Here is a 23935-nt window from a genome sequence, read left to right as displayed (position 1 = left end):
CCCACTCTCCCTGTTCTTGTCAGATTAAACCTCTTTTTTTTTTAAGATTTTATTTATTTATTTGACAGAGAGAGAGACAGCCAGCAAGAGAGGGAACACAAGCAGGGGGAGTGGGAGAGGAAGAAGCAGGCTCCCAGCATAGGAGCCTGATGGGGCTCGATCCCAGAATGCCGGGATCATGCCCTGAGCTGAAGGCAGACGCTTAACGACTGAGCCACCCAGGCACCCCAGATTAAACCTCTTTTAATCCTTGAATTAGGAGAAAAGCCGGTCCTTCCTCCTATGTGTCTCCTTTGCTCTCATGTGACTACCACACTCACAACACTTTTGACACCAGATGTTTGTGGGTTTTCCCCCACCAAGCAACATCAGCTGGCTGTCCTATAATATACTTCAATTCTGGCACTCTCCACCTGGAGATAACTCCAGATCCCTCAGGTAAGGACTCAATCCCGCAGGACAGCACCCCACCCGGGCCTCCAGAGATGCCAACTGCAAATCCACGTTGTCCTCTACGCTTCTGACCCATCAGTTATAAATCAGAGGTTCCCATGACCCCGTCCTTAGGTTCAATTAATTTGCTAGAACAGCTCACAGAACTCAGGAAAACAGTAACTTGCATTTACCAGGTTGCTAAAGGATATGATAACGGATACAGATGAAAGCCAGGTGACTCAATCCATGCAGCGAGGTCTGAGAGCGACCCAAGCGCAGGAGCTCCTGTCCTCATGCCGTCTGGGTGCGTCACCCTCCCTGTGTGATGTGTTTGCCAACCCTGAAGCTCACTGAACCCCATACTTCTGGGAGTTTGATGGAGACTTCCTCACGGTATGATCAGTTACTAACCCCGTTTCCAGCCCCTCTCCCCTCCTTGCAGCATGGGGGGTGACTGAGGCTAAAAACTCTTAACTTCTTAATCATGGCTTGGTTTTTCTGGTGAGCAGCTCCTGGAGCCCACCCAGGGTTGCCTCATTAGAACAACGATGCCCCGAGTGCTCTTATCACTTGGGATTCATGAGGGTTTCAGGAGCCCTGTGTCAGGAACTGGGGGCAGAGACCAATATATATTTTTTCTAATATCTCACAATCGTATACTATCATTTTAGTGGCGTTCTGGAAAATAAAGAAGATAAACATGGTCAAGCCTCAGTGTTTATCTGATAGTTGTCTTCCCCGCAGACATTTATAATAGGGATTTTTGGTTTTGTTTTCATGGAGCCAAGAAGGAAGAGTTTTGATCTATAACTCAGGCAGGTGAACAGGAATGGGAAGCGGGGACATTCACTTGCACGTAATTTGAGTACCAGAGTTAATTTCCCAGGAAATTCTGTGCAAGACCTTCTGTAGGAACTTCTCACTTCAGTGAGAGCTAGTGCGGCCCGATGGAACAAGGGCTTGGGAGTGAGGGAGACTTGAGCTTACCCCCAGCCCTGCAACTTGCTACCTCTGCAATCATTCTGAGCCTCAGGACCCTCATTTGTAAAACTGGGATGACAAAAATCGATCATTTATTGTGTACCCAGCTCACAGTAAGCACTCAATGGCGGCGAATTTTAAATTGCCTTCAAGTCAGATCTACTGGGTGCCAAAGGGTAGGATGTTACTCTATAGTCAAGACCTTGCACCACATCAGCAGCTTCCGGAAGCTACCATCTGTGCTTTGGGCCTTTGCTGGGTCCTTGCTAACTGGTTTCTAAGTGCTGTTGTTTTTTTTTTTTCTTTGTTTGTTTGTTTTAAAGATTTTATTTATTTATTTGACACAGAGATAGCCAGTGAGAGAGACAGCCAGTGAGAGAGAGACAAGCTGGGGGAGTGGGAGAGGAAGAAGCAGGCTCCCAGCAGAGGAGCCTGATGTGGGGCTCGATCCCAGAACGCTGGGATCATGCCCTGAGCTGAAGGCAGGCGCTTAACGACTGAGCCACCCAGGCGCCCCTAAGTGCTATTGTTTTGACTCTGAATGTTGTAACTCTCTGCTGTTGCTTTCCCACCTCAGCAAGAGCCTCCCGCTCTAGCGGCCCAGCCGGCCTCTGCCCTCCTGCCATGCACCCCAACCCTCTCATCTACTGCACCTGCTGGGACCCCTGGAACTTGGGACCACGGAAGCTAATCAAGACCCCTCAGCCACCAATCAAGACCTCCATAGGGAAGCCCAAGTAAGGATCATAGGATGAAATAGGACCTGGGGACTAGGTTTCCATTTGCGGGCCTCTTTCTTTTACAATATTTCTAGTCAACTAGGCAACAAAATCCCAAGAAGCCAGAAAGCCTGGCTTTACACCACTTTCCCAGGCTGTTGGCAAACTGTTGGCAGCATGTCGCTATTGCCAGTCCTGCTTCGGCTCAGTGTCATTTTAAACGAGGAAATCTCAGAGTGAGCGCAGCAGGGAAAGGGCTGCTTCTGACCACCAGAGCCCCCCATGGGGGACAAAGAGCTTTGGGAGATGGGGGACAAGCTGTGCTGCCAACCCAGGGTCCCCTGGGAAGTGAACCTCCTCAAATAAACCTCCTTTTGCTAGAGACTCCCCCAAGATCTTCCTGATTTTAAAGATTTCAGCAGTTGGAGCACATATTCCAATTTTGGGTCACTGTGGCCATCGGCCTAATCTGGGAGTGATAAAACGGGTTTCTGAATTTCTAATTTTCTCTCTCCCATTATTTATTTTTCACTTTCAGGCTAACTCCTCTTCCTCCAGCTGCAAAAAAACAAAGTTATGTTCAACCACCAACAAAACCTGCTGTTGCCCCAAAGTGAGTATTTTTACGTCCATGGGGACAGGAATTGCCAGAAAACACTATGATTTCCTCCAAACCTCAGATCCTACATGTAAATTGTGTGGCCCTCTGCACCCACAGCTTTCAAAGTCACAACAAACGAGCTCTCAGTTAGGGTGCCCCTGAGAGCCACTATTTCCTGCCCTAAAAGGGAACAATCCTCCATGCACGTCATAGGCAAAGCACCTCGGGGAGCCTCCCTGGCATTTATGGTGGTGACTCACCCTTTTACTGATTACTTTGCTATGTCTAAGGTTTTCTGTAGATTGCAGATCTGGTTTTACTCAAAAATCAAAATTTTATCCATATTTTGTAAACTTAGAAGTATAACTTAGTTTTAGGTCTTTACACGAGTCTTTGTATTCAATGTATTTTTTTATTTGGAAAATATTTATTGAGGCCCTATTATTTGTTGGACATTATTTCTTTTTTTTTTTAAAGACTTTTATTTATTTATTCGACAGAGATAGAGACAGCCAGCAAGAGAGGGAACACAAGCAGGGGGAGTGGGAGAGGAAGAAGCAGGCTCATAGTGGAGGAGCCTGATGTGGGGCTCGATCCCATAACACAGGGATCACCCCCTGAGCCGAAGGCAGACGCTTAACCGCTGTGCCACCCAGGCGCCCCTGCTGGACATTATTTCAGGTGCAAGGATACAGCAGGGAACACACCAGAGTCTCTGCTCCTAGAGCTTACATTCTAGTGGGGAGAATAAATATAAACAAGTTAATACATCCAATGCATCAAGTGCTAAGTAGCAAATAACACAGGTGAAGGGAAGAGGGGATGGTGAGGGTGGGGTTGTGATTTTATATAAGGAGTTCAGGGCAATCCTTGTGTAAAAGGGACAGCAGGAGCCTGCTGATGTCTGGGACTAGCACTCCTGGCAGAGGGAACAGCAGGTACAAAGGTCCTGAGTGGGAACCCATTTGGCACATTTGGTCTTTTCCAGGAAAGCAAAGAGGCCATGTGGCAGGAGTGGAGGGCATAAGGAGACAGTGGAGGGAGATGAGGTCAGAGAAGAAGCAGAGATGGTGGACATCGTTGGCAGAATAGTGGCCCCCCCAAAGATGTCCACATCTTAATCCCAGGAAACTGTGATTATGTTCTATTACTCATCAAGGGGAATTGAGGTTGCAGATGGAATGGTGTTTGCTAATCAGCTGACTTTGAGATGCACAGATCATCCTGGATTATTTGGGTGGGCCCAACGTCACCACAAAGGTCCTTATGCATGAAAGAGATGTGATGCAATCACTGGCTTTGATGGAGAAAAAAAGGCCACTAGGAACACAGGAAACTTCCAGGAGCTGGAAAAGGCATGGAAACAAATTTTACTGTGGAGCCTCTGGAAGGACTATAACCTTGTCAACACCTTGCTTTTTAGCCCAGTGAGACCCCTTTCAGACTTTGACCTCTAGAACTGTAAGGTAATGAGTTAGTTTTATTTTAAGCCATTGAGCTCATAGTTATTTTTTGCAGCAGCAATAGGAAACTCATACAGTAAAGTTTCTGGACAGTGTAAGGACTTTGGCTTTTACTTCAAAAGGGACGGTGCCATTAGCTGCTAGGCCTGCCACACCAAAAAAACACAAACATGCAAGCAAGCAAACAAAAAACCAGACTGTGTGGCTTAAGCAACAGATATTTATTTTCTCACAGTTCTAGAGGCTGGGAATTAAAGACCAAGGTGCCCACAGGGTTGGTTTCCTCTCGGGACTCTCTCCTTGGCTTGTAGATGGCCACCTACTTGTTGCCTCTTCATATGGTCTTTTCTTTATGGCTGCACATCCCTGGCGTCTCTCTGTGTGTCCTAACTGTCTTACAAGGACACCAGTAAAGTTGGATTAGTGCCCACCCTAATGGCCTCATTTAACATAATCCCCCTTTAAAGGCCCTGTCTTCAATACTGTCACATTCGGAAGTACTGGGGGTTAGGGCTGCAACATAGGAAATTTGGGTGGACACAATTTAGCCCATTACAGATGGGAAGGCCTCAGAGGATTCTGAGAAGAGTCACATGATCCAACTTGCATTTTGAAAGGACTCTTTTGGCTACTGTGATGAGAATGGACCACAGTGACCAAGGGTAGAAGCAGCGAGGCCAGATAAGATGTAATTGCAGGGACCAAGCAAGAGAAGATGGTGCTTGGACCTGGTGGAAACAGCACGGGTGGGGAGAAGTGGTTGCCTTTGAGATATATTCTGAAGGTAGAAACCGGTAGGATCTTCTAATGGGGTGGGTGTTAAGTATGAAAAAAAGAAAAAAAGCAGGAGTCAAGGATGACTTCAAGTTTTGGATCTGAACAACAGGAAGGATGGAGTTGCCACTTTCAGCAACTGGGGAAGACTTGGCGGAAGTGCACATTTGTAGGGCTTTGAGCATAGGAAGTTCCAGATGCCTCGTACTATCCAAATGCCAATGTCAAGTAAGCAGTTGGATAAGTGGGTCTGGGAAAGCAGTCTGGGCTGCAGATACACATTTGACAGTCATAGGCATATACAGGATACCTAGAGCCCTGGGCCCAGGTGATGTCTCCAAGGCAGGGAGTGGAGCCAGAAGTAGGAAGAGGTGGGAGGACAGAGACCCAGAGCGCTCTAGTGCTGAGAGGTTGGAGAGACTCCAAAAAGAAGACTGACAACGAGTGGCCAGTGAGGTAGATGAAGAATCATCTACCTGGTGTCCTGGGAGCAAAATGACAAAAATGTTCCAAGAAGGAGGGTCTAATTATCTCTGTCGAATACTGCTGATAGGTAATTAAAATGAAGACTGAGGAATACTGTTGGATTTAATGGCCTAAAGGTCATTGGTGACAGTGAAGAGGATTGTTTCATGGTGGAGGTGATAAAGTCTCATTGGAGTGGGATCCACTCATTGCGAGGGATTAACTGCACGGCCGGGTAGATGAGCGGGTTCCTAGAACTAGTGCCTCCTGGCACGATCGCACCTGTGGGTCTTATCTGAACCCCTATTCAGAGTCAAGCTCAAGGCTTCAGTCTCCCAGTATCTCTTCTTGGGAGCGACCTCACTTGTACCCACAGCTCTACTCTGCCCACCAATTAGCCCCTGCTTACACTGTCCTAGTCCTGCTTTGCAATATGGTGAGGGACACTTTGTGGGTACTTTTAAAATTCAAAGACATTGCAGTGAGACCCTGCTGGGGCTCCACATCAGCCAGTCCCCAAGTCCTATTGAGTCAGGACTGAGTCAGGCTGGGAAATGGAGCAGCTGGAACCAGGAGGGCCTCACTCTCAGGAAGGGGCTCAGGTAGATGTTGACATGACCTACAAATGGGGACATGAAGAATCTGTTCACCAGTCAACTTTTAACTTGGGCCTCCAGCTGCAAACACACATCTCTGTGAATTACATCTTTTTGCAAATCCTATAATTTTCTTGCAAACATACCATGTACCTTTTGTATTTCAAAAGTTTTAATTCTTACATATGAACTATGACACAATTGTTGTAACCTTGTTTCAGCAATTTTTTTTTTTTAATGCTTCAGGAGCCTTGAAAAATAGCAGTAGGCTGAGTGCTCTCAACTCCTGGGAGACACAGTTGGCAAATTGCTTTATCTTCAATTCTTTATAGCACTTAAATTTTTTTCTATTTTCAGTATTTATGTGCCTCCCCTTTTCTTTCTTTTCTTAAATAAAAAATATCACATCTCATTCCATTTCTCTTGGTATGGAGCACTGTGGTTTGCATACATTAACCACTCACTGAATTCATTAAATGAGAAAATGTCAAGTGCTTTGACTGGCATCAATAAAGTCTCAAAATTCGGTTAGTGTAATCGGAGTAATCTGAGTAGGTTGACAAGGAAAAACGAGAGTCACAGAGAGTCATTCTGGATCAACCACACTTCCTACTTTTCAGAGCATGAAATACAATCCCAGCAAAATAAATGCCCATAAGCCACACTCTGACCCTTGGGACAGTTCTGAAGTGAGTGCAATGCTGCGGAAGGTCTCTGTTTGTGTTCAAGGAGATCTACCAAGAACAAAAAAAAAACTTAAACTCAATCCATTGTCAGCTTTTTAAAAAGTCCCAGGCTACTCAGTGATTCCCCCACCACCCCACCGCCATCACCCCAAGGCTTTCCTAAATTCAGAGTAAGCAAACAAAATTAGCATTGTGAAGAGTTTCTGGTTTATGTATGGGAGCGTATGGTTGTAAGAGTCGAGTTGTATTTTAAGTAGTTTTAAATCTTTTTAAAAAGATTTTGTTGATTTATTTGAGAGAGTGCGCGTGCCCACAAGCAGGGGTGAAGGGCAGAGGTAGAGGGAGAAGCAGACTCCCCACTGAGCCGGGATCCCAACATGGGACTCGATCACAGGACCCCGAGATCGTGACCTGAGCCAAAGGCACTTGACCAACTGAACCATCCAGGTGCCCCTTAAATCTTAATTTTTAAAAAAGATTTATTTATTTATTTGAAAGAGAGACAGAGGGGGGTGGGGACAGAGGGAGAGAGAGAATCCCAAGCCGATTCCCCACTGAGCATGGAGCCTGACTCAGGGCTCAATCTCATGACCCTGAGATCATGACCTGAGCTGAAACCAAGAGTCAGACGCTTAACCACGGAGACACTCAGGTGCCCCACTGGTTTTAAATCTTTTAAATCACATGTGAGCCCCATTGTATTATTTTTTTTTAATTTGTTTTGTTTTGTTTTCGGTCAGAGAGAGAGCGCTCACAAGCAGGGGGAGAGGGAGAAGCAGGCTCCCCCTGAGCAGGAAGCCCAACACAGGACTCGATCCCAGGACGCTGGGATCATGACCAGAGTCGAAGGCAGCACTTTTTTTTTTAGTAATAATTTTTTATTATGCTAGTCACCGTACGGTACATCCCTAGTTTGTGATGTAATGTACCATGATTCATTGTTTGCGTATAACACCCAGTGCACCATGAAATATGTGCCCTCCTTAATACCCATCATCAGCCTATCCTATTCCCCCACCCCGCTCCCCTCTGAAGCCCTCAGTTTGTTTCCCAGAGTCCCATAGTCTCTCATGGTTTGCTCCCCCTTCTGTTTACCCCCCTTCCTTCTTCCCACTCTTCTCCTACCGATCTTCCTACTTCTTATGTTCCATAAATGAGTGAAACCATATGATAATTGTCTTTCTCTGCTTGACTTATTTCACTTAGCATTACCTCCTCCAGTCCCATCCATGTTGCTGCAAACGTTGTGAAATCGTTCTTTCTGATGGCTGAGTAATATTCCATTGTATATATATATGGACCGCATTAGAAGGCAACCACTTAACTGAGCCACACAGGTGTCCAGCCCCATTGTATTATTAACGTATTTTGTGCAGTCATGCCCATTTTTTACCACAAAGAGTAATGTTTTTGCCAGTTAAAACGTTGGTGGTCATATCTAGAGTAGACTAATCCTTGCGCTGGTCTTCAGTGCCTCTCTGGAGGCCCCTTTTGGGGTGGGAGATGTGGGATCAAAACCAGACTTTATTAACCCAGGTAGAACTGCCTCGTCCAGGAAGAACCCTCCCAACCCCACACCCCACACCCTGCAGACCTGGGAAGAGCCTCATCCTGGTAACCAAAGATGCCGGGTTCGTGTCGGTCATGGGGACGGACTCCTAGAGCAGCTCCAGGGGCTCTCTCCCCGGCGGTGGCCTGAAGCCGCGTGCGCAGCTGTGTGCGCGCCCGAGGCGAGGAAGAGGCCCCGGCTTCGTATACCGAAGCCTGACTCTTCTCGTCAGCACATCAGAAGCTAGTTACCCTCACTCCAATCTTTAACCTTCCAGGTGAGCTCCCTTACAGCTGCTCTTGCCGTGTGGACACCTGACACCTGACATGTTCGTGTTTCCACACCTGCAAACAACTAATGATGACCAGGATTAACACCAGATCTCAGAAGAGTAACCATTTGCTTATCCTGAATTCACTTCACTGACCACTTCAGGTCCCATATCACCGATTTCTGGTGCAAATAAGAAAGGCTTTTGTGCAGACAGTGTAAATGTCCCTCGTGTGTGCCTTTGAGATCACGCGCCATGGGAGACTTGTGGATCTCACGCCGAGTCTCCTGGCTCTTATTCTAGGAGTGGTTCTAATAGGCATGACTAGTCAATTCCCCACTCGTTTACTACCTGTCTTGGGGTCACAATGTGTATACCGATGATCCCTTGACCATTGAACATTCCCTAGTCCCTGAGAGAAGCTTTTGAGAGCTGAAAGGGGCCTCAGAGATCATCGTGGTAATGTCACTTTTTACAGATGAGCGGTGGGATCTGGGTGTAGCTTCTAAGCTTTGACCTTTTCCTTGCTCCCTGGGGCTTTCTGATCATGCCTTTCTCTTGCAGAGTGACAGTCCATTTAGGAAAACAAGAGGAGAGCAACACATTACCTAATGTGAGTAAAAACACCAAGAGGGCAGTGGGACTAACATTTACTGAGCACCTGCTGTGTGCGGGCATCCGCCTTTTACACATACCTACCTCATTGAATCTTTGCTATGATCCTCTGAGGAGGGGCTGTGATTATTGCATATAACGTAGCTGGTAGGTGGCAGAAAAGGACTGGAACTCAGTTCAGCCAGACCCAAGAGAGGACATCTCATTACCACTCTCGACTGCCTTGTGTAGGGCAAGGAGCGTGTGCCAGGGAAACCAGACACTGACAACCAGTCCAGGCTAGGGTCCAGCTCATGCCCACACATCAGAATCCCGCTGCCACACATGGGAGCCCACACATGCAGGGGGGAGGGGCATCAGGGCACTCGAGGGGAGCGGGGCCTGGACCCTGCTGGAGAAAGAGATGGGAACTAAACCCAGAAGGATCTCGATAGTTGCGAGGAGTTTGGGCTAATCCTTCTGGTGTCTGGGAGCCTTCACAGTTCTAACATAGGCCCAGCACCAGGTAAGATTCACATTCTAGAAACAAACATTATCTGATGGGATACTATTGATGCTTTTTACTACGTCCTGTTTTTATCTATTTTCCTTGCTTTTTCCCCTTAAACAAAAATCATGCAGTTCCTTAATAGGAAAAAATAATAAACAAACAAAAACGTAATCGCCCTCCAGATGGAGAGGGTGATGAACATTAAGGGAGCCAGAGTGAAGGCAGAGAGGCCCACTGGGAAGGCCTGGCCAAAGCCAAAGAAAAAGATGAAGGTGGCCTTGGGCTCTGCCAGGGCCAAGAGTATAGGACGAGAAGAGGAGGTTGGGACGCAGTTAAGAGATAACAATGTCAGGGCTGGTGGTGCCTAGGGCTGTCCGGCACAACTCGAGAAGGTACCGTCTTATCCTGGTCCCCGCCGGCTAGGATCCCTGCCAGATTCCTGACTTTGATCTAGTGGGGAACAGAGGAAGAACTGGCTAAAAAAGGCATGTTTGTTTGTTTTCCTGACTGTCCTTGACATTATCTCATGTTATTTTGGTTTTTCTCACAAAAGTCACTAGAGGAAGAGTTATTATCCTCCTTTTCTGATGAGGAAACTGAGGCACACCGATGTGGAATAACTGTGGTTGGGAGCAGAGCCAGGATTTGAACACAGGCCTGTCTAGTTCCAAAAACTGAGCAATTTCCATGGCACCCGACTGCCTCCTGGTCTCTAGCCGAGTGGAGAAAGCAGACGAGGCACAGGGCTTGGGGCAGAGCGCCGAGTGGGGCGCCAGTAGCTAGGGTTTGCACGTGTTGAGTGTGGGGGATCTCTGGGGACATCCACGAACCGCTAAATCTTGCAACCAGATCCCAGGGGAGATATCTGGGCCGGATGTATGAGGGCGGGTGGTATCTGGGGAAGGGCACGGGAGGGACGTGGGCTCTGGAATCCCACCTCATGTCTCTTGTTTAAGATGTGAGTAGCACTCTAGTGGAGGGTTTGGAGGAATCTCAGCACTCCTAGCCTGCAATATTATCTCACCTTCCGCCTTGATGCCTAGGAAGTGATAAATGTGTCACCTGGCTATCGCCTCATTCGAAATAGGGACCAGATTTCTGTCACCTTGGGAGAAGAAATGTTTGATAAGAAAAAGCGGTCGAAATCAGAGATCATGGACAGAATCAAAATTCCCAGGTAATATCCTTGGACCTATATATCCAGCTCCTCAGAGCTATCCCCGCTGGGCTTGGCCTGGCCTCAAGGAGAAGCTCCTATTCCTTGCCCAGTCCGCCAAGTCCCTGTTCTGAAGGTACTGCAAGGCCACTTCACTCCTCATCCCTGTGAGCTCCTCTCCACGCCCACCCCTCTGCTCGGTCCCGTTCGAGACAGGATGAAATTCACATCAGGAAGCTGATCTGGAAAATGACTGGGTGTCATATAGTTTGTACTAAAGGAAAGCAAGTGATCTTAGAGTGAGGACAGACGAAATATTCATAAAATAGTCTGAATTTGGAAGGTGAAAAGTAAGAGTCAAGTCAGGGTTTCTAGGGGGCTGAGATGCATCTCTTTCCCATGATGCCCAAAGATATCACTCAGTTCATGCCTCTGGGAGGCACAGTGTGAAAGACGCTGGTTGAGTCCACCCCAGGGCCAGCCTCTCTTCATTCAGGCCCTACCCGCTCAATCCTCCCACGCAATGTAAAGTCAGTTCCCACATCCTTTCCCATTCTACCTCCTAGATCTCTCATTCGTGTCTCTCACTCCCTGTCTCCTCCTACATCCTCTGTCTTGTTTCCTCATCCCGCTTGAATGGAGGACCTCATCTCTGCTGCACTGGACACAGCACCACCCGCTGTCCTGTCTACTCCGGCTCAACCAAAGAGAGCCAAATAACTTACAGCCATCATGGAGGCTTCTGACCCAGAAACACACAACATCGTTACCTATTCTGAAAGCCATGCTCTGAAATCCCCTCTTCGTCCTGTGTCTGCACCCTTCCTTGTCTATGATTCACTGTCAGCATCGATCGCATCCCCCACCTTCCCATTTCCCAATGCTCTGAATTCTTCCCCCTCCATTTCAACTGTCATTACTGAATCAAGGTCCAACCCTCACAGATTTCTGGCATTTTCCTTTCTATTCAACAGCTAACCAATCCACTCCTCCACCCGACTGTCCACTCCCCCCAACTTCAGGCTAGCTTACCCAAAAGGGCTGGGTCTGAGGCTCCACCACCCTGCCGCCCAACTCCCTCTTCCAGACCACCCTTCCACCCCTGCCCCCAACCCCATGATGATGCAGCCAGTGAGAATATGGCCTGGCTCTCACCAGGCCAGAGACAGTCACATAGAGGGAGGTGCCTGACCAGCACGGAATGGAAACTCTGTGAATGTTGGAAAGATGATTTGTCCTGTAGGACTGATATCATTACGGACCTAGAAGAGCAGATCTCAGAGCTGACTGTGATCATTGAGCAGATGAACAGAGACCATCAGTCTGCCCAGAAATTGGTGAGTGATCCTTGAGTTAGGTGACATCTCTATGGGTGAGGGAAAGACCAGCTTTTTCAGATCAGCTGCTCTGTTCTAGGCAAGATGCCAAGCCTTTACTCATGGAAGTGAACTCAACTTCCAGGAGTTCATCAGGTGCCTCTGGTGTGCTCATTGCCCCAAACTCTCCACACCGTGGGGGGGTGCTGGCCATCTCCCCGGGGCTTGCTGTGGCTAAACTTCAGAGGTTGCTAAGGCCCTTCTTCATGGCAGCAGTGCCATGAATGCCCCCATGGTGGTCCAAAAGCTGCCCAGAAGCCTTCAGTACCCACTTCCTGCTGCTGTTAAAGTTGCCAAAGGCCACTTCGGAATCTGCCAATGTCAGCTTGAGCTCTCCGTGTGTCCTGGGGATTTGGGTGACTCTTCCTTTAGATTTTACCATCTGTTCTATCACAGTCTCTGCTTCTGCACCTCAAGCAGGGGTGCCTGCTGGCCTGGGATGGAGTGATAAACCGAAGTAATGCTCAAAAACAGCCTCTCCTGCACCCCACTTGCCTGTGGTTATTGAAACCCACGTGTGAAAGTTGACTTCCCAGCAGGCCTGCCCTTCAGTAGTGATGGGCTCTCTGGGACTGCCCAACACAAGCAGGAGGGACAGAGGGGCAGGATACCCCGTGAGTGGGAAGGCTTCTCAGAAATGGCACATCACGTGGGAGTGGGGTCCTCCATCCTATGTTGTTAATGCGGGCCTTGTTTCTAGCTCTCCGATGAAATGGCTCTCCGCTGTGCTGAGATGCAGGAGAACTTCGAAAACAAGAACAGGTATGCTTTCTGGCCCGAGCCCTTTGTGCTGAAGGCCCTAAGGCTCCTGCTTCCTTGAGGGATTTCAGTTCACTGGCATTTCAGACAGTGCCAGATGGGGCTGGGTGGGCAGAAGTGGGGGAAACGGGCAGGATGGTTTGCTTTGAAGCCACCAAAATGTAACACAGGGAAGGCTGTTCCTGGTGTTGCACTTTCTCGTCCAATTACTTCCTTTCAATTTTAATCTCCTTTTTTGTTGATTGCTGAGGAGAGCCATTTTGTGTTCTCGGAGACTTCTTGGTAAACAACTGTTGTTCTCAGCCCGGGCGCCGCCTCCCATTTCCCCTGCCTCTCTACTTCCTCCTTCTCTTTCTCTTCCTCTTTTATTTATTAATTTTTTTGTCCTGTCATCTCTACTCTGCTTGGCTACTGCCAGGACGTGGGCAGAACGGGAAGAAGGTATGGTGGTGGGGGGCAGAAGCCAGAGCCACAAAGACAAGCCGAGGGAAAGTAAAGGGAGGTGTATCCTCTTGTGGGTGTGGAACCCCGTGGAGCCCCCACATGCTGGGCACCAGAGCCGCCCCAGAAGTCCCAGTGGAGAGAAGTATGCATGGTTGAGTCATACACTTGCTTTCCAAAAATAATAAGTAACTTGCTTGTTTTATAATAGATTTCATTATATTTCTTAGAGCAGTTTTGGGTTCATATTAAAATAGAAGATAAAGTACAAAGAATTCCCACAGACAGCCTGAGCCCGCACCCCACAAGCTGAGTAATCTCCCTGCACCTCTGTGGGTGCGCTTGTCACAACTGATGAACCTACGTTGACACATCATTATCACCCAAAGTCCCTAGTTTGCATTAGGGTTCACTCTTAGTGTTGTATATTACATGGGTTTTCACAAACGTGTAATGCCAGTGTCCACCGTGATCGGATCATACAGAGTAGTTTCACCACCCTAAAGATCCTCTGTGGTCTGCCCATTCACCCCTCCCTCCCCACTAGCCCCTGGCCACCACTGATTTTTTTACTGTCTCTATTGGCTGTACTTTTTCCAGAATGTCTTACAGCTGGAATTGTACAGTATGTTCGTTTTATGGATTGGCTTTAGTCACTCACTAATATGCATTTAATCCTCCTCCATGTCTCCTCTTGGCTTGACAGCTCAAATAGCCTTTCACTTTAACACTCATCTGGAACCCTGCCAGCTTCTGCCTTCTGGAATGGAGGTTAAAGAGACCCTGGGCTTGGGGCACCTGGGTGGCTCAGTCAGTTAAGTGACTGACTATTGCTTTCAGTTGGGGTCACGCTCTTGGGGTGGTGGGATTGAGTCCTGCACCTGGCTCTGTACTCGGTGGGGAGTCTGCTTGGGATTCTCTCTCTCCCTTTCCCACTGCCCCCCCCCACAATGAATAAATAAATCTTTTTTAAAAAGAGAGAGAGAGAGACCTTGGGCTCTAAAATTATCCTGGATACTAATACAGCCCACAGTTTCCCAAGACGGCCGTAAGCAAAGACTGTGCTGTCAGCAGAGAGTCATGACCCCCACTGGCTCCATTCAGAATAATGGTTGGTAAAAGCTGGTGGTCTCACGTTTTTCTGAGTGGATGCCAGGAGAACTGCATCAGTAAGTGATGGCCCTGCAGACTGCCCACCACTTCCTGTATGAGGGAGGAAAGTTGGGATCCGCTGAGTGTAACACTTCAGCTCTGGACTCCTTTTCACTGATTGATGATTATAGCCTTTTCCCCGGGTCACACAGGGAGCTCAAAGAGGCTCACGCAGCAGAGCTCAATCAGTTGGAGAACAACTACAAAGCATCTTTGAAGGCAGAGAAGCTGGCTGCCCAAGAAAAACTAGGTACTGTCTGGACTAGGGAGAATGACCCTGGTGAAGGGCCAGAGGCTGACCATGGCCATGGCTGGGCTGAGGCTGCGTTTTCCAGATGTCCTCCTAAACCTCAGGGAGGGGCAGTGACTGAGAATGAAACTGGAAAGATGGAAACCATATCACCAATGTCCTTCCTACGCCCAGGAGATAGACTGGCCTGTGACCAAGTATTGGGATTTGAGCAAGTCCCTTAATCTCATTTATCCCATCTAAGAATTGAGACAAGAATACCTGTCTTCATCAGAGAGATAAGGATGTGAAAGCACTTTTTAAAATATATTTTTTAATTCTATAAATATACTATTATAATTCAGCAAGTTACCTCACCTGTAAAATGATGGTGTTTCATTATATTTTAATGGACACACTATAGTTTGTATGGCCTTATAATACATAAGGGTTGTGTTGGCCATTTATCCCATTATTTATAAGCCCCCAGGAACGGCAAAGTATGTACCCTTCAGAATTCTGAAGTTATAGACTAATCTCCAAAGGGAGAAAGAGAAAATCTATAATCTTCTCTTTACTTTGCCTTACATTTTTAAAAGACAGTATTTATAGCTTGCTGATTTTCCAGTTTTCTAAAGAGAACATTTATCATTTTCAAAATCAGTGTACACTAGGAAACATTATTTTAAAAAGAGAGAAGCAGGTGCATACTACAAGGTTTTGCTCCTCTTTTCCCCACAGATGTAGGTTTACCCCCAGGGATTAGTTCTCACATTGGTGTGTATCAGTACCACCTGAGGACATATTAGCCACAGATAGTGGGCCTCTCCTCTGAGACCTCAATTCAGTAGGTTTGGCAGGGGTTGGGGGTAGGTGGTGGGGGCTGGGCAGGTCAGGCATCTGGATTTCTAATAAGCTTCCAGAGTGGTTCCTAGGTACAAGATGGTTTTAATACGTAGAGGATGAGTTTGAGGTGGAAAAGCTATATAGGAGAGCTCATACTTGACTTTGAAAACATGCATTTCAGAGGAATAACGTTGACCCTGTTGTTTTCCTTTTGTCCAGATGAGATGGAAAAGGAATATAAGTATTTGAAGAATATGTTTCATATGTATCAGGTGAGATTCAGAGCTCCTTGGTTGATTATGAGAGTAAGAGAGGCAAGGCTCATTCCTGGCTGATGACAGCAGGCTAGGTCTAGAACTCTTGCCCAGAAAATCATGTCCTGAGATTCCCAGCATCCTTGTACCTAGGTGACACTGAGTACACCCAGGGAGAAGAGTGAACTGCAGACTGTGGTGGTTTCCATGTGTGACAAGTCAGTCTCTCAGACCCTAAAGTCTCTCAGCCCATTGAAAAATATGTTTGTAATTACAAAAGTCATACCTGCTCATTGTTTATTAGAAAATGGAAATACAAAAACCAACTACAACAACAACAAAAAAGAAAGAATTATCACCATCCCAAGACAATGCTCTTAGTGTTTGTACTTTGTAACATCTTTGATTTTAGTAGAGTGCTGGGTCAAAAGGGATAAACCTTTTACAAGGCCTTTGATACATTTGGCCAAATTGCCATCCAAAAAGACTCCCCCACAAGCAGAGCATGGGGTGCTCTAGCCATCTCAAAATATAACTCATTCATTTAAATCAGCTAATCTGAGGGAGCCAAGGGGAAGCAGGCCATGATTTCTTCCTAGGAGGCTGAGAGAGTGAAGAGGTGAGGAGCAGACAGGATAGGCTGAGGCAGCAAACCCCTATTCTATTGTGACCAACTGGTCATGGTTTGCCAGGGACTTTACAGATTTTAGCACGGAAAGTTCAGCGACCCGGGACACAGCTTAGTCTCAAACAAACAAGGACAGTTAACCACGCTATAAAAGGAGAAAACCACAATAAGCACCAGCACCACCTCTGAAATTCTATTTACCATTCACAGTTTCACTTTTGAGCTTCTATAGAAAACTTGTTTTTCAAGATGCATCTTGATATGGTCCGGGAAGACATCATAGAGCAAAGCCTAAGAGAAGCATCAGGTTGATGCCTCAATTTCCTATGTATGCCTTATGTTTGCTTCACTCTGGACCTCTCCAGAGAGTTTGACCTCTAGGGAAACTGAGCTGCTCACCAGTCTTGAAAATGATGAGAGAACCTTTATTTAAATGGCCACAAACAATTACAAATGAGCTCTGATGCCTAGCCCCAGTGTGAATGTACCGCTAACCTGGAAAAAAAGGGAGGTCAGGGTCCTGAGACCTTACTGGCAACATCCAGGTGGTAGGCCTTCTTCCTCCTGACGTCCCACTCCCATGAAGACTGAGCCAACCAATAGGACTGGCTTCAGGTTAGGCTTATTTAACCTCAACCACAAAGGAAGTTAGATTTGCTGAGGAAAAATAAACACACTCTGAAAAAATACCATTGTTTTCTAAGTATTCAAATTAACTACTAGGCATTTCCCTTGTTTCTTCATGGGCTACTGATGAGTGATTCATGATTCAGAGGTAGCTGACATGTGAACCTCCGACAGAAGAATCCTGTTTTCAAGGAAAACCCAGTTCCAGTGGGACACACACCATGCAGAGCTCGCCCTTGACTTTGAGGGCTCTGCAGGCTCACAGGTGGGCTGGGCTAGCATTTGCTGCCACCAGCCACCCATAGAGGGACTCCTAGCAAGCTTTCCAGGTGAGGGAAGCTGCAAAGGGCCCCGTGCTATGCTGGGAGCCCACGTGCAGCCTTTTTCAGGAACTTTTTCTTCATGGTGCCTTTGTGCCTCCGCAGGACAGCATTTATGATGAAATGGAGGACAAGTGGTCGAAGAAGAAGGCAGAATGGGAGAAGGAGGAGAAGTTGGAGCGGGAAAAGATCCTGCTACAGCAAAGTGAGTACAGAAACTTCTGTCTTTTTGATGGTACGTGCACCCGAAAAACCTGCCATTAAGTTTGGTCTCAACTTGAGAAAGGCAGCCTTGGATCCACTAAGGGTGATGGCCACATGGCTGGTCTCCTGAATCGAAGGTGCATGGAGTTTTCAAGAAAGTGACAACAAGGATGCAGTCTTTATAAAGTTCAGCCACTTGAGGGTCTAAGCCTGTATTTTCCAAAGCTCACTTGTTTCAAGTTTGGCCATCACGGGCTGGAACAGCGCTGGGACATCTGTTCACTTGTTACCTGGATACCAGTGACCCTGAAGTTCCAGAAAAGGTGTTCTTGAATTAGAATTTCAAATATTCACTTGTTGGGAGAGGGACAACACAATCAATTATACTGAGAGCCTCTGGATTCCCACATCCCCCCCAAAAAGGATCTCAATTTTTGAGATTCAGTTGACATATAACATTGCACATATTGAAAATGTACAGCATGATGATCTGATACGTGTATCTATCACTATATATTTTTAATATCTCCAACACCTAGCACAGAGTTCGGATCAGAGAAAGTGATTTATAGATGAGCCTTCTAGCCCCACCGAGCATCTTCATAAATAGAAAAAGGGGAGAGGGAGAGGAATTTACGGGGAGACTGCTCCCTGACCTAGAGGACTGGTTGAGGTGGGAGTGGGGCCTCTACAAACCTATACCACATCCTACCTCAACCCAATTTGTATCAGATTTGGTTGATTTCAACAAAGTACTAATTTAAATGGAGAAACCCCCTGGAAAGTTAATCCTCAGGGCCATTCTGACCCCAGTGGGGACTCTGACTGCCAGAAGGCAGCATGAAGACCCTGGCATTGAGGCTGAGGGAAGGAATGCAGAGCTCCACCTGTTTGAGCCTTTACCCCGGATCCTGGTGTAGCATGACCCTATCTCCTTCCAGACTCCTAGCTACCCACACTATACTCCTTCCATGTTGTCAAAATCTAAGTTAAGATGTTACGTTCGGTTTTGAAAAAGCAGACACATAGTGTGGCTCAGCCCAGACCTGTCCTGTGAGCCTAGGGTTGTCTCCCTATCCATCCCCAGCACCATGAGGCCGCAGGAGAAATTTGTGTCAGCCCCCTTACCCCTTCCTTCTACCCCCTACTACCCCCTGTTTAGTATTGGGCCTCTGTTGGCAAGCTCCCCCGAGCCAGAAATAGTTTAAGCCTATCTCTACCCCAGGGCTAAGTACAGAATAAAGGTTATTGCTGAAGAAGTCACATTAGCCAAGATCTATATTTTAAGGTAAGGACATCAAAGAAAGCATAGCAGTTACTTCAGCAGCAGGAAGGGACAAAATAATAAACAACAGATCTGAACTAAATTATACATACACAGAAAAATCCGAGACATTGGGGTAAATCCCTTACGGCTGACATCCCTGAAAATCACCACCACGTTCTCCTGACTCTCAAGCATCTCCGGGTGAGCGTCAGAGGCCAAAGGCCAGGCTGAAAGGGCCTTGAGTTTGACCCAGTCCGGAATTTCTATTATCTTCAGACATTCTGAGTTTCTCTCTGCATCTGCTTTCCCCACATTCACTCATACATGTAATTTCTTCTCACCTCCACAGAACATAAAATGATCAAAAAGTTCGAGTTGGAGTCCACAGAAGAAAAGAAGAAAATAAATGACTCGTACAGTGCCATCTTTGAGAACTTCAGTGGAGAGAAGGAGGTAACGTAGGCCCAAAGCACATGAGGGGTTGAAGGTACAGCCTCGGTGAGACGTCCGGTTCCCAGGGGCGCCACTGCCATCAGGCGAGGTTTTTGTCTTTATGGGCATATCCCTCCTTTCCCAGCTTGCCTGGAAACGCACGCAGGCAGACTGGCAGTCTTGCTGTCCTTGTCTAGACGGTCTTACCACAGGGTTGTGGTGGAATGAAAATTTGAATTAACAGGGAATAACAGAATGCTAAACACATACAGAACCCGAAATTCCCTATTTTGCCAAAACCCCAGTCTCTGAATGTTCTTGTACATCCTTGACTGAGCTGAAGAGAAAGGGCAGGGGAGCAAACTGAGCTTCGCAAGTTTGGTCATGGACAGCTCTGAGAAAATAAGGGGAGCTACCTCAAAGTCAGAAGGGGTGAGGGTGAGCCAGTCCCGCTCATCACTCCCTCGCCACCTTGACGCTGCTAGCAGGGCATCGTGAAAGCAGGTCTCGGACCTGCAGACGCTGACGGAACAAACCTACATTAGCGAGCAGGCCCCACGTGGTTATTCCACCAGCTCTCTGAGCTTTCAGGTACCTGAAAGATGCATCGGAGCTATTTGCAAAGGCACGACCAGGGAAGGATTTGCACCTCCTGGAGTCAGCCTCAGGCAGCCAGAGCGCCTCCTGAGCAGACACAGGACCATCTAGGGGTTAAGTCTTAGATGCCGTTCCTGAACGCGCAGCCTACGGGTTTTGTAAGATCCCTGTACTCTTCCTGCAAAGTGGACCGTGCCTTTAAAATAATATCCACCTTGAATATTCCATTTTTAAGAGTCCATTTCCCACCAACAAGGTAATTAAAAAGCCACTAATTTCACTAATCAAAGCCCATCTCTGGCATTCACTGTAACTGAGCAAAACAGTAATGAGGATACAGGGCCTGCTATGCAGTGTGGCTAGTGCTTCCGGGGCCTGGAGAGCTCAGACATCTCAATAAGAAGGAGCAATTCCTCTGGTGGGGAGAGATTTGCTCACCTGCACGCATCCGTTCCTTTCTCCTGTTTTCTCTCCCGGGAGGCTGACTATAAATCTGTAAATGCTGCTCTCTCTCTCTCACTCTCTCTCTCGGTCTCTCTCATGAAAGTACAGTTTATACTTAACAAAATGCACAGATCGTAAGTATATGGTTTGATGAGTTTTGTCAGATGTACACATCCATGTAACCAACACCCAAGTAAAGGTCTAGAGCATTTTATCAACCCAGAAATCACTCTTGTAGTCCTTTCCAGTTAAGCCCTCTCTCCTTCAAAACTTGCCCCCAAGACAACCGCCATTTTGATTCCTACCACCATAGATTAGTTTTACCTGTTTTTAAGCTTCATAAAAATGGAATCATGCAGTATATGCCCTTTTGTACATAGCTTCTTTTTCCTCAACACAATGTCTGTGAAATTTATCCATCTGTTGTTTATATCAGTAATTTCTTACTTTTTATTGCCCATTAGTATTCCTTTGTAGGACTATTCTACAATGTGTTTACCATTTTCCTGTCTTTGGAGGTTTTGGTTGTTTCCATTTGTTGTCCTCCCTATTTTATAAAGGTTTTGTAAACACTCTCATACAGGTATTTCTGTAAACACAATTTTTCATTTCCTTTGGGTGTATACCTAACAGTGTTATTATTGGCTTCGAGGGTAGTTATAAGAAATTGCCAGGCCATTTTCCACAGTAGTTGTGCCATTTTGTTCTTGCATCTTAAACATATCAGAATTCCATTTGCTTCACACCATCAGCAGCTAGTATTGGCATCCTTTTTATTTTGACCCTTTAATGGGTATGAAGTGATATTCCATTATAGTTTTAGTTTCCCTGGTGACTAATTATGTTGGGCAATTTTTTAATATGCTTATCAGACAATTTATATGTCTTCTTTTGTGAAATGCTTGTTCAAGTCTTTTACCATTTGAAAAAACTTGGGTTGTTTATCTTTTTATTATTGGTACGTAGGAGTACTTTGTATAATGTGGATAAGAGTTCTTCGTCAGATACATGTGTTACAGACACTGTCTCCTAGCCTGTGGTTTGCCTTTTCATTTTGCTTCAATTAACCGTTGATGTGCAGAAGTTTTTTATTTTGATGAAAACCAAATTATGGATTTTTTCTTTTTTACAGGAAAGTCACAGCTTTTTGTGTCCTTTCTGTGAAATTGTTGCCTAGTTCAAGGATACAAAGAACTTCTATTTTTAAAAAAGCTTTGTAATTTTAGTTTTTATGATTTTATGATCCATTTTGTTTTGTTTTGTTTTGTTCTTAAGGATTTAATTTATTTATTTCAGAGAGTGCATGAGTGGAGGGAGGGGCAGAGGAAGAGAGACAAGCAGACTCCCCGCTGAGCAGGGAGCACAACATGGGGATCGATCCCAGGACCCTGGGATCATGACCTGAGCCGAAGGCAGACGCTTAACTGATGGAGCCACCAGGCGCCCCTCTGTGATCCATTTTGAATAATTTTTATGTATGGAGTGAGGTAGAGGTCATAGGTCACTTTTTTTCTGTATAAATATCTAGTTGTTCCATTCTGTTCCATTAAATTTTTGTCCATACCTAGGCCAAGACAACCATTGTCTCAATTACTGTAGCTTGAAATCAGGAAGTAAAAATCTGGTTTTGCTCTTGTTTTTCAAGGTTATTTCTATATAAATTTCAGAATTAGTTTGTCAAGAAAGTGTTCTGCCTGGGATTGTACTGAATATAAAGATCAATCTGCGGCAGAGCAGAATATTCAACAATATTAACAATATTCAACAGTAGTAACCTTACCACCGTTGCACATGAGATGTTCAAAATTTAACTTCAACATGTCATTTCATTAGTTTACAATGTGTGTTTCATTATACCAATATCTAAACTTCGGTGAATATGATATTCCAGAATCCTATTCTGGCTTTCTTAATTCTCTGAAAGAAGTACTAGAAACCCCAGTGCTGATCCTTTCCAAATAAAATTATTTTTAGGAGCTATTGAAACAGCATGAAAAGGATACCTTACAATTAGAGGAGCTGAGAAAGAACAAACAGGTAAGTTTTTTCATTGTTCCTGTGGAATTAGCATCTTACAAATGCATCAATAAAATTATATACTCTCAATAAAATGGAATCTACGATAATTTTCCAAAACCAAAAAAAAAGGAGGGTGGAGGGGGGAGACCTAAAGCTGAGTTTGCCGGATTCAATGGGTCAAAAAGAACTTTAGAACTATAGTACAGAGTTATCTGTAAAACAAAGCCCTTAGAGTCTTTTTAGAGCGATTTGAAGAACTATATAAGCAATATGCTGTGTGATCTTCAGTGTCAAATGCCTCCCTTTTCTAGTAAGGCTCAAACCACAAGACTCTTGACTTCTGAAATACCAAATTCTTCTTTAAGCTCTAAAAAGTATAATACTGCCCCTGGGAACTCTAACTCCAAGCCTCTCCTTAAAATTCCGATGTGCCTCACGTCCAACAGTTTCTTCCAAGAATTCTGTTCTTCTGGGACAAATTATGGCACTTCCATGTGGGAGACGCCTAAAGGGAAACTGTTCAAACCCATGAACTGCCTTGTGGTTCTTCTTTCACAGAGAATTTAACTTGTATCCAGAATGGACATGTTTGGGAAAAGACTAACCACTCTAAAATCGTAGAATGATATCTCAGAGCTTAGGCAAGACTTCATCATTGTTGGGTAAACAGACCTCCATGTCCTGCATGGTAGAGGGATAGGCTTTGGAACAAAGAAGACCCACTGTATTATAATAACTGCTGTATTGAGTTTGTCTACTAATTCTATCATTCCTTTCTGGATCTGTTTCTATTCATTGATTTTGATCCTCATTTGTGGTCATATTTTCTCACTTATTTGCATGCCTGGTAATTTTTTATTGGACGCCCACCATTGTGAAGTTTACCTTGTTGGGTGCTGAATATCTTTATATTCCTTTAAATATGGTTGTACTTTGTTCTGGCATGCCGTTGAGTTACTTAGAAACAGTTTGATATTTTCAAGCCTTACCTTTAAGCTTTGTTAGGCAGCATTAAAGCAGTCTTTAGTGTAAGGCTAGTTCCTCCCCTTCCCACACACACAGAGATAATACCCTTCTGAGTCGTCTACCCAATACTCTGTGTACTCTGGCTCATGGGAATGTAACTATTCCCAGTCCTGTGTGGACCCTGGGGATCGTTCTACCGCTCCATGCTCATGGTCCTTTCCCCCAACCTCATCTCCTATGTCTTTCCCGCCGTCATGCTACCCCAGTAGCACTGGACTCCTTGCTGTTTCTTTAACACACCAGGATCCTCTACTTTGAGGTCTTTGCACTTGACATTCTCTCTTCCAAGTAAGTGGTTTCCCAGATATCCACATGTCTAACTTCCTTACCTCTTTCTGATCTTTGCTTAGATGCTGCTTCTGAGGGGCCACTCTATTTAAAGGCTTAACAACCCACCCAACACTTCCTTTTCCCTGTTTTTTTTTCTTTTTTTTTATTATATTTTATTATTATATTATGTTAGTCACCATACAGTACATCCCCGGACTCCGATGCAAAGTTCGATGCTTCATT

At 45.8% G+C, this 23935-nt stretch overlaps 1 protein-coding gene across 1 annotated transcript; it reads left to right on the top strand.

The window, feature by feature from the left end:
• The first annotated feature begins 646 nt into the window (after nucleotides 1-646).
• Nucleotides 647-22963, top strand: FLACC1 (flagellum associated containing coiled-coil domains 1). Its single transcript, XM_034642489.1, has 13 exons — nucleotides 647-828; nucleotides 1994-2153; nucleotides 2674-2748; nucleotides 9105-9153; nucleotides 10689-10822; nucleotides 12045-12138; nucleotides 12878-12939; nucleotides 14682-14779; nucleotides 15824-15876; nucleotides 17539-17638; nucleotides 19254-19357; nucleotides 22352-22414; nucleotides 22955-22963. Exons 2-13 carry the CDS (start codon nucleotides 2041-2043, stop codon nucleotides 22961-22963), a joined length of 954 nt encoding a protein of 317 aa, XP_034498380.1. The 5' UTR covers nucleotides 647-828; nucleotides 1994-2040.
• The last annotated feature ends 972 nt before the right edge of the window (nucleotides 22964-23935 follow it).

Source organism: Ailuropoda melanoleuca, chromosome 2, assembly GCF_002007445.2.
Source record: "Ailuropoda melanoleuca isolate Jingjing chromosome 2, ASM200744v2, whole genome shotgun sequence".
Classification (NCBI taxonomy): Eukaryota; Metazoa; Chordata; class Mammalia; order Carnivora; family Ursidae; genus Ailuropoda; species Ailuropoda melanoleuca.
The sequence above is the reverse complement of the archived record's forward strand: the minus strand, read 5'-3'. Positions and strand labels throughout refer to the sequence as shown.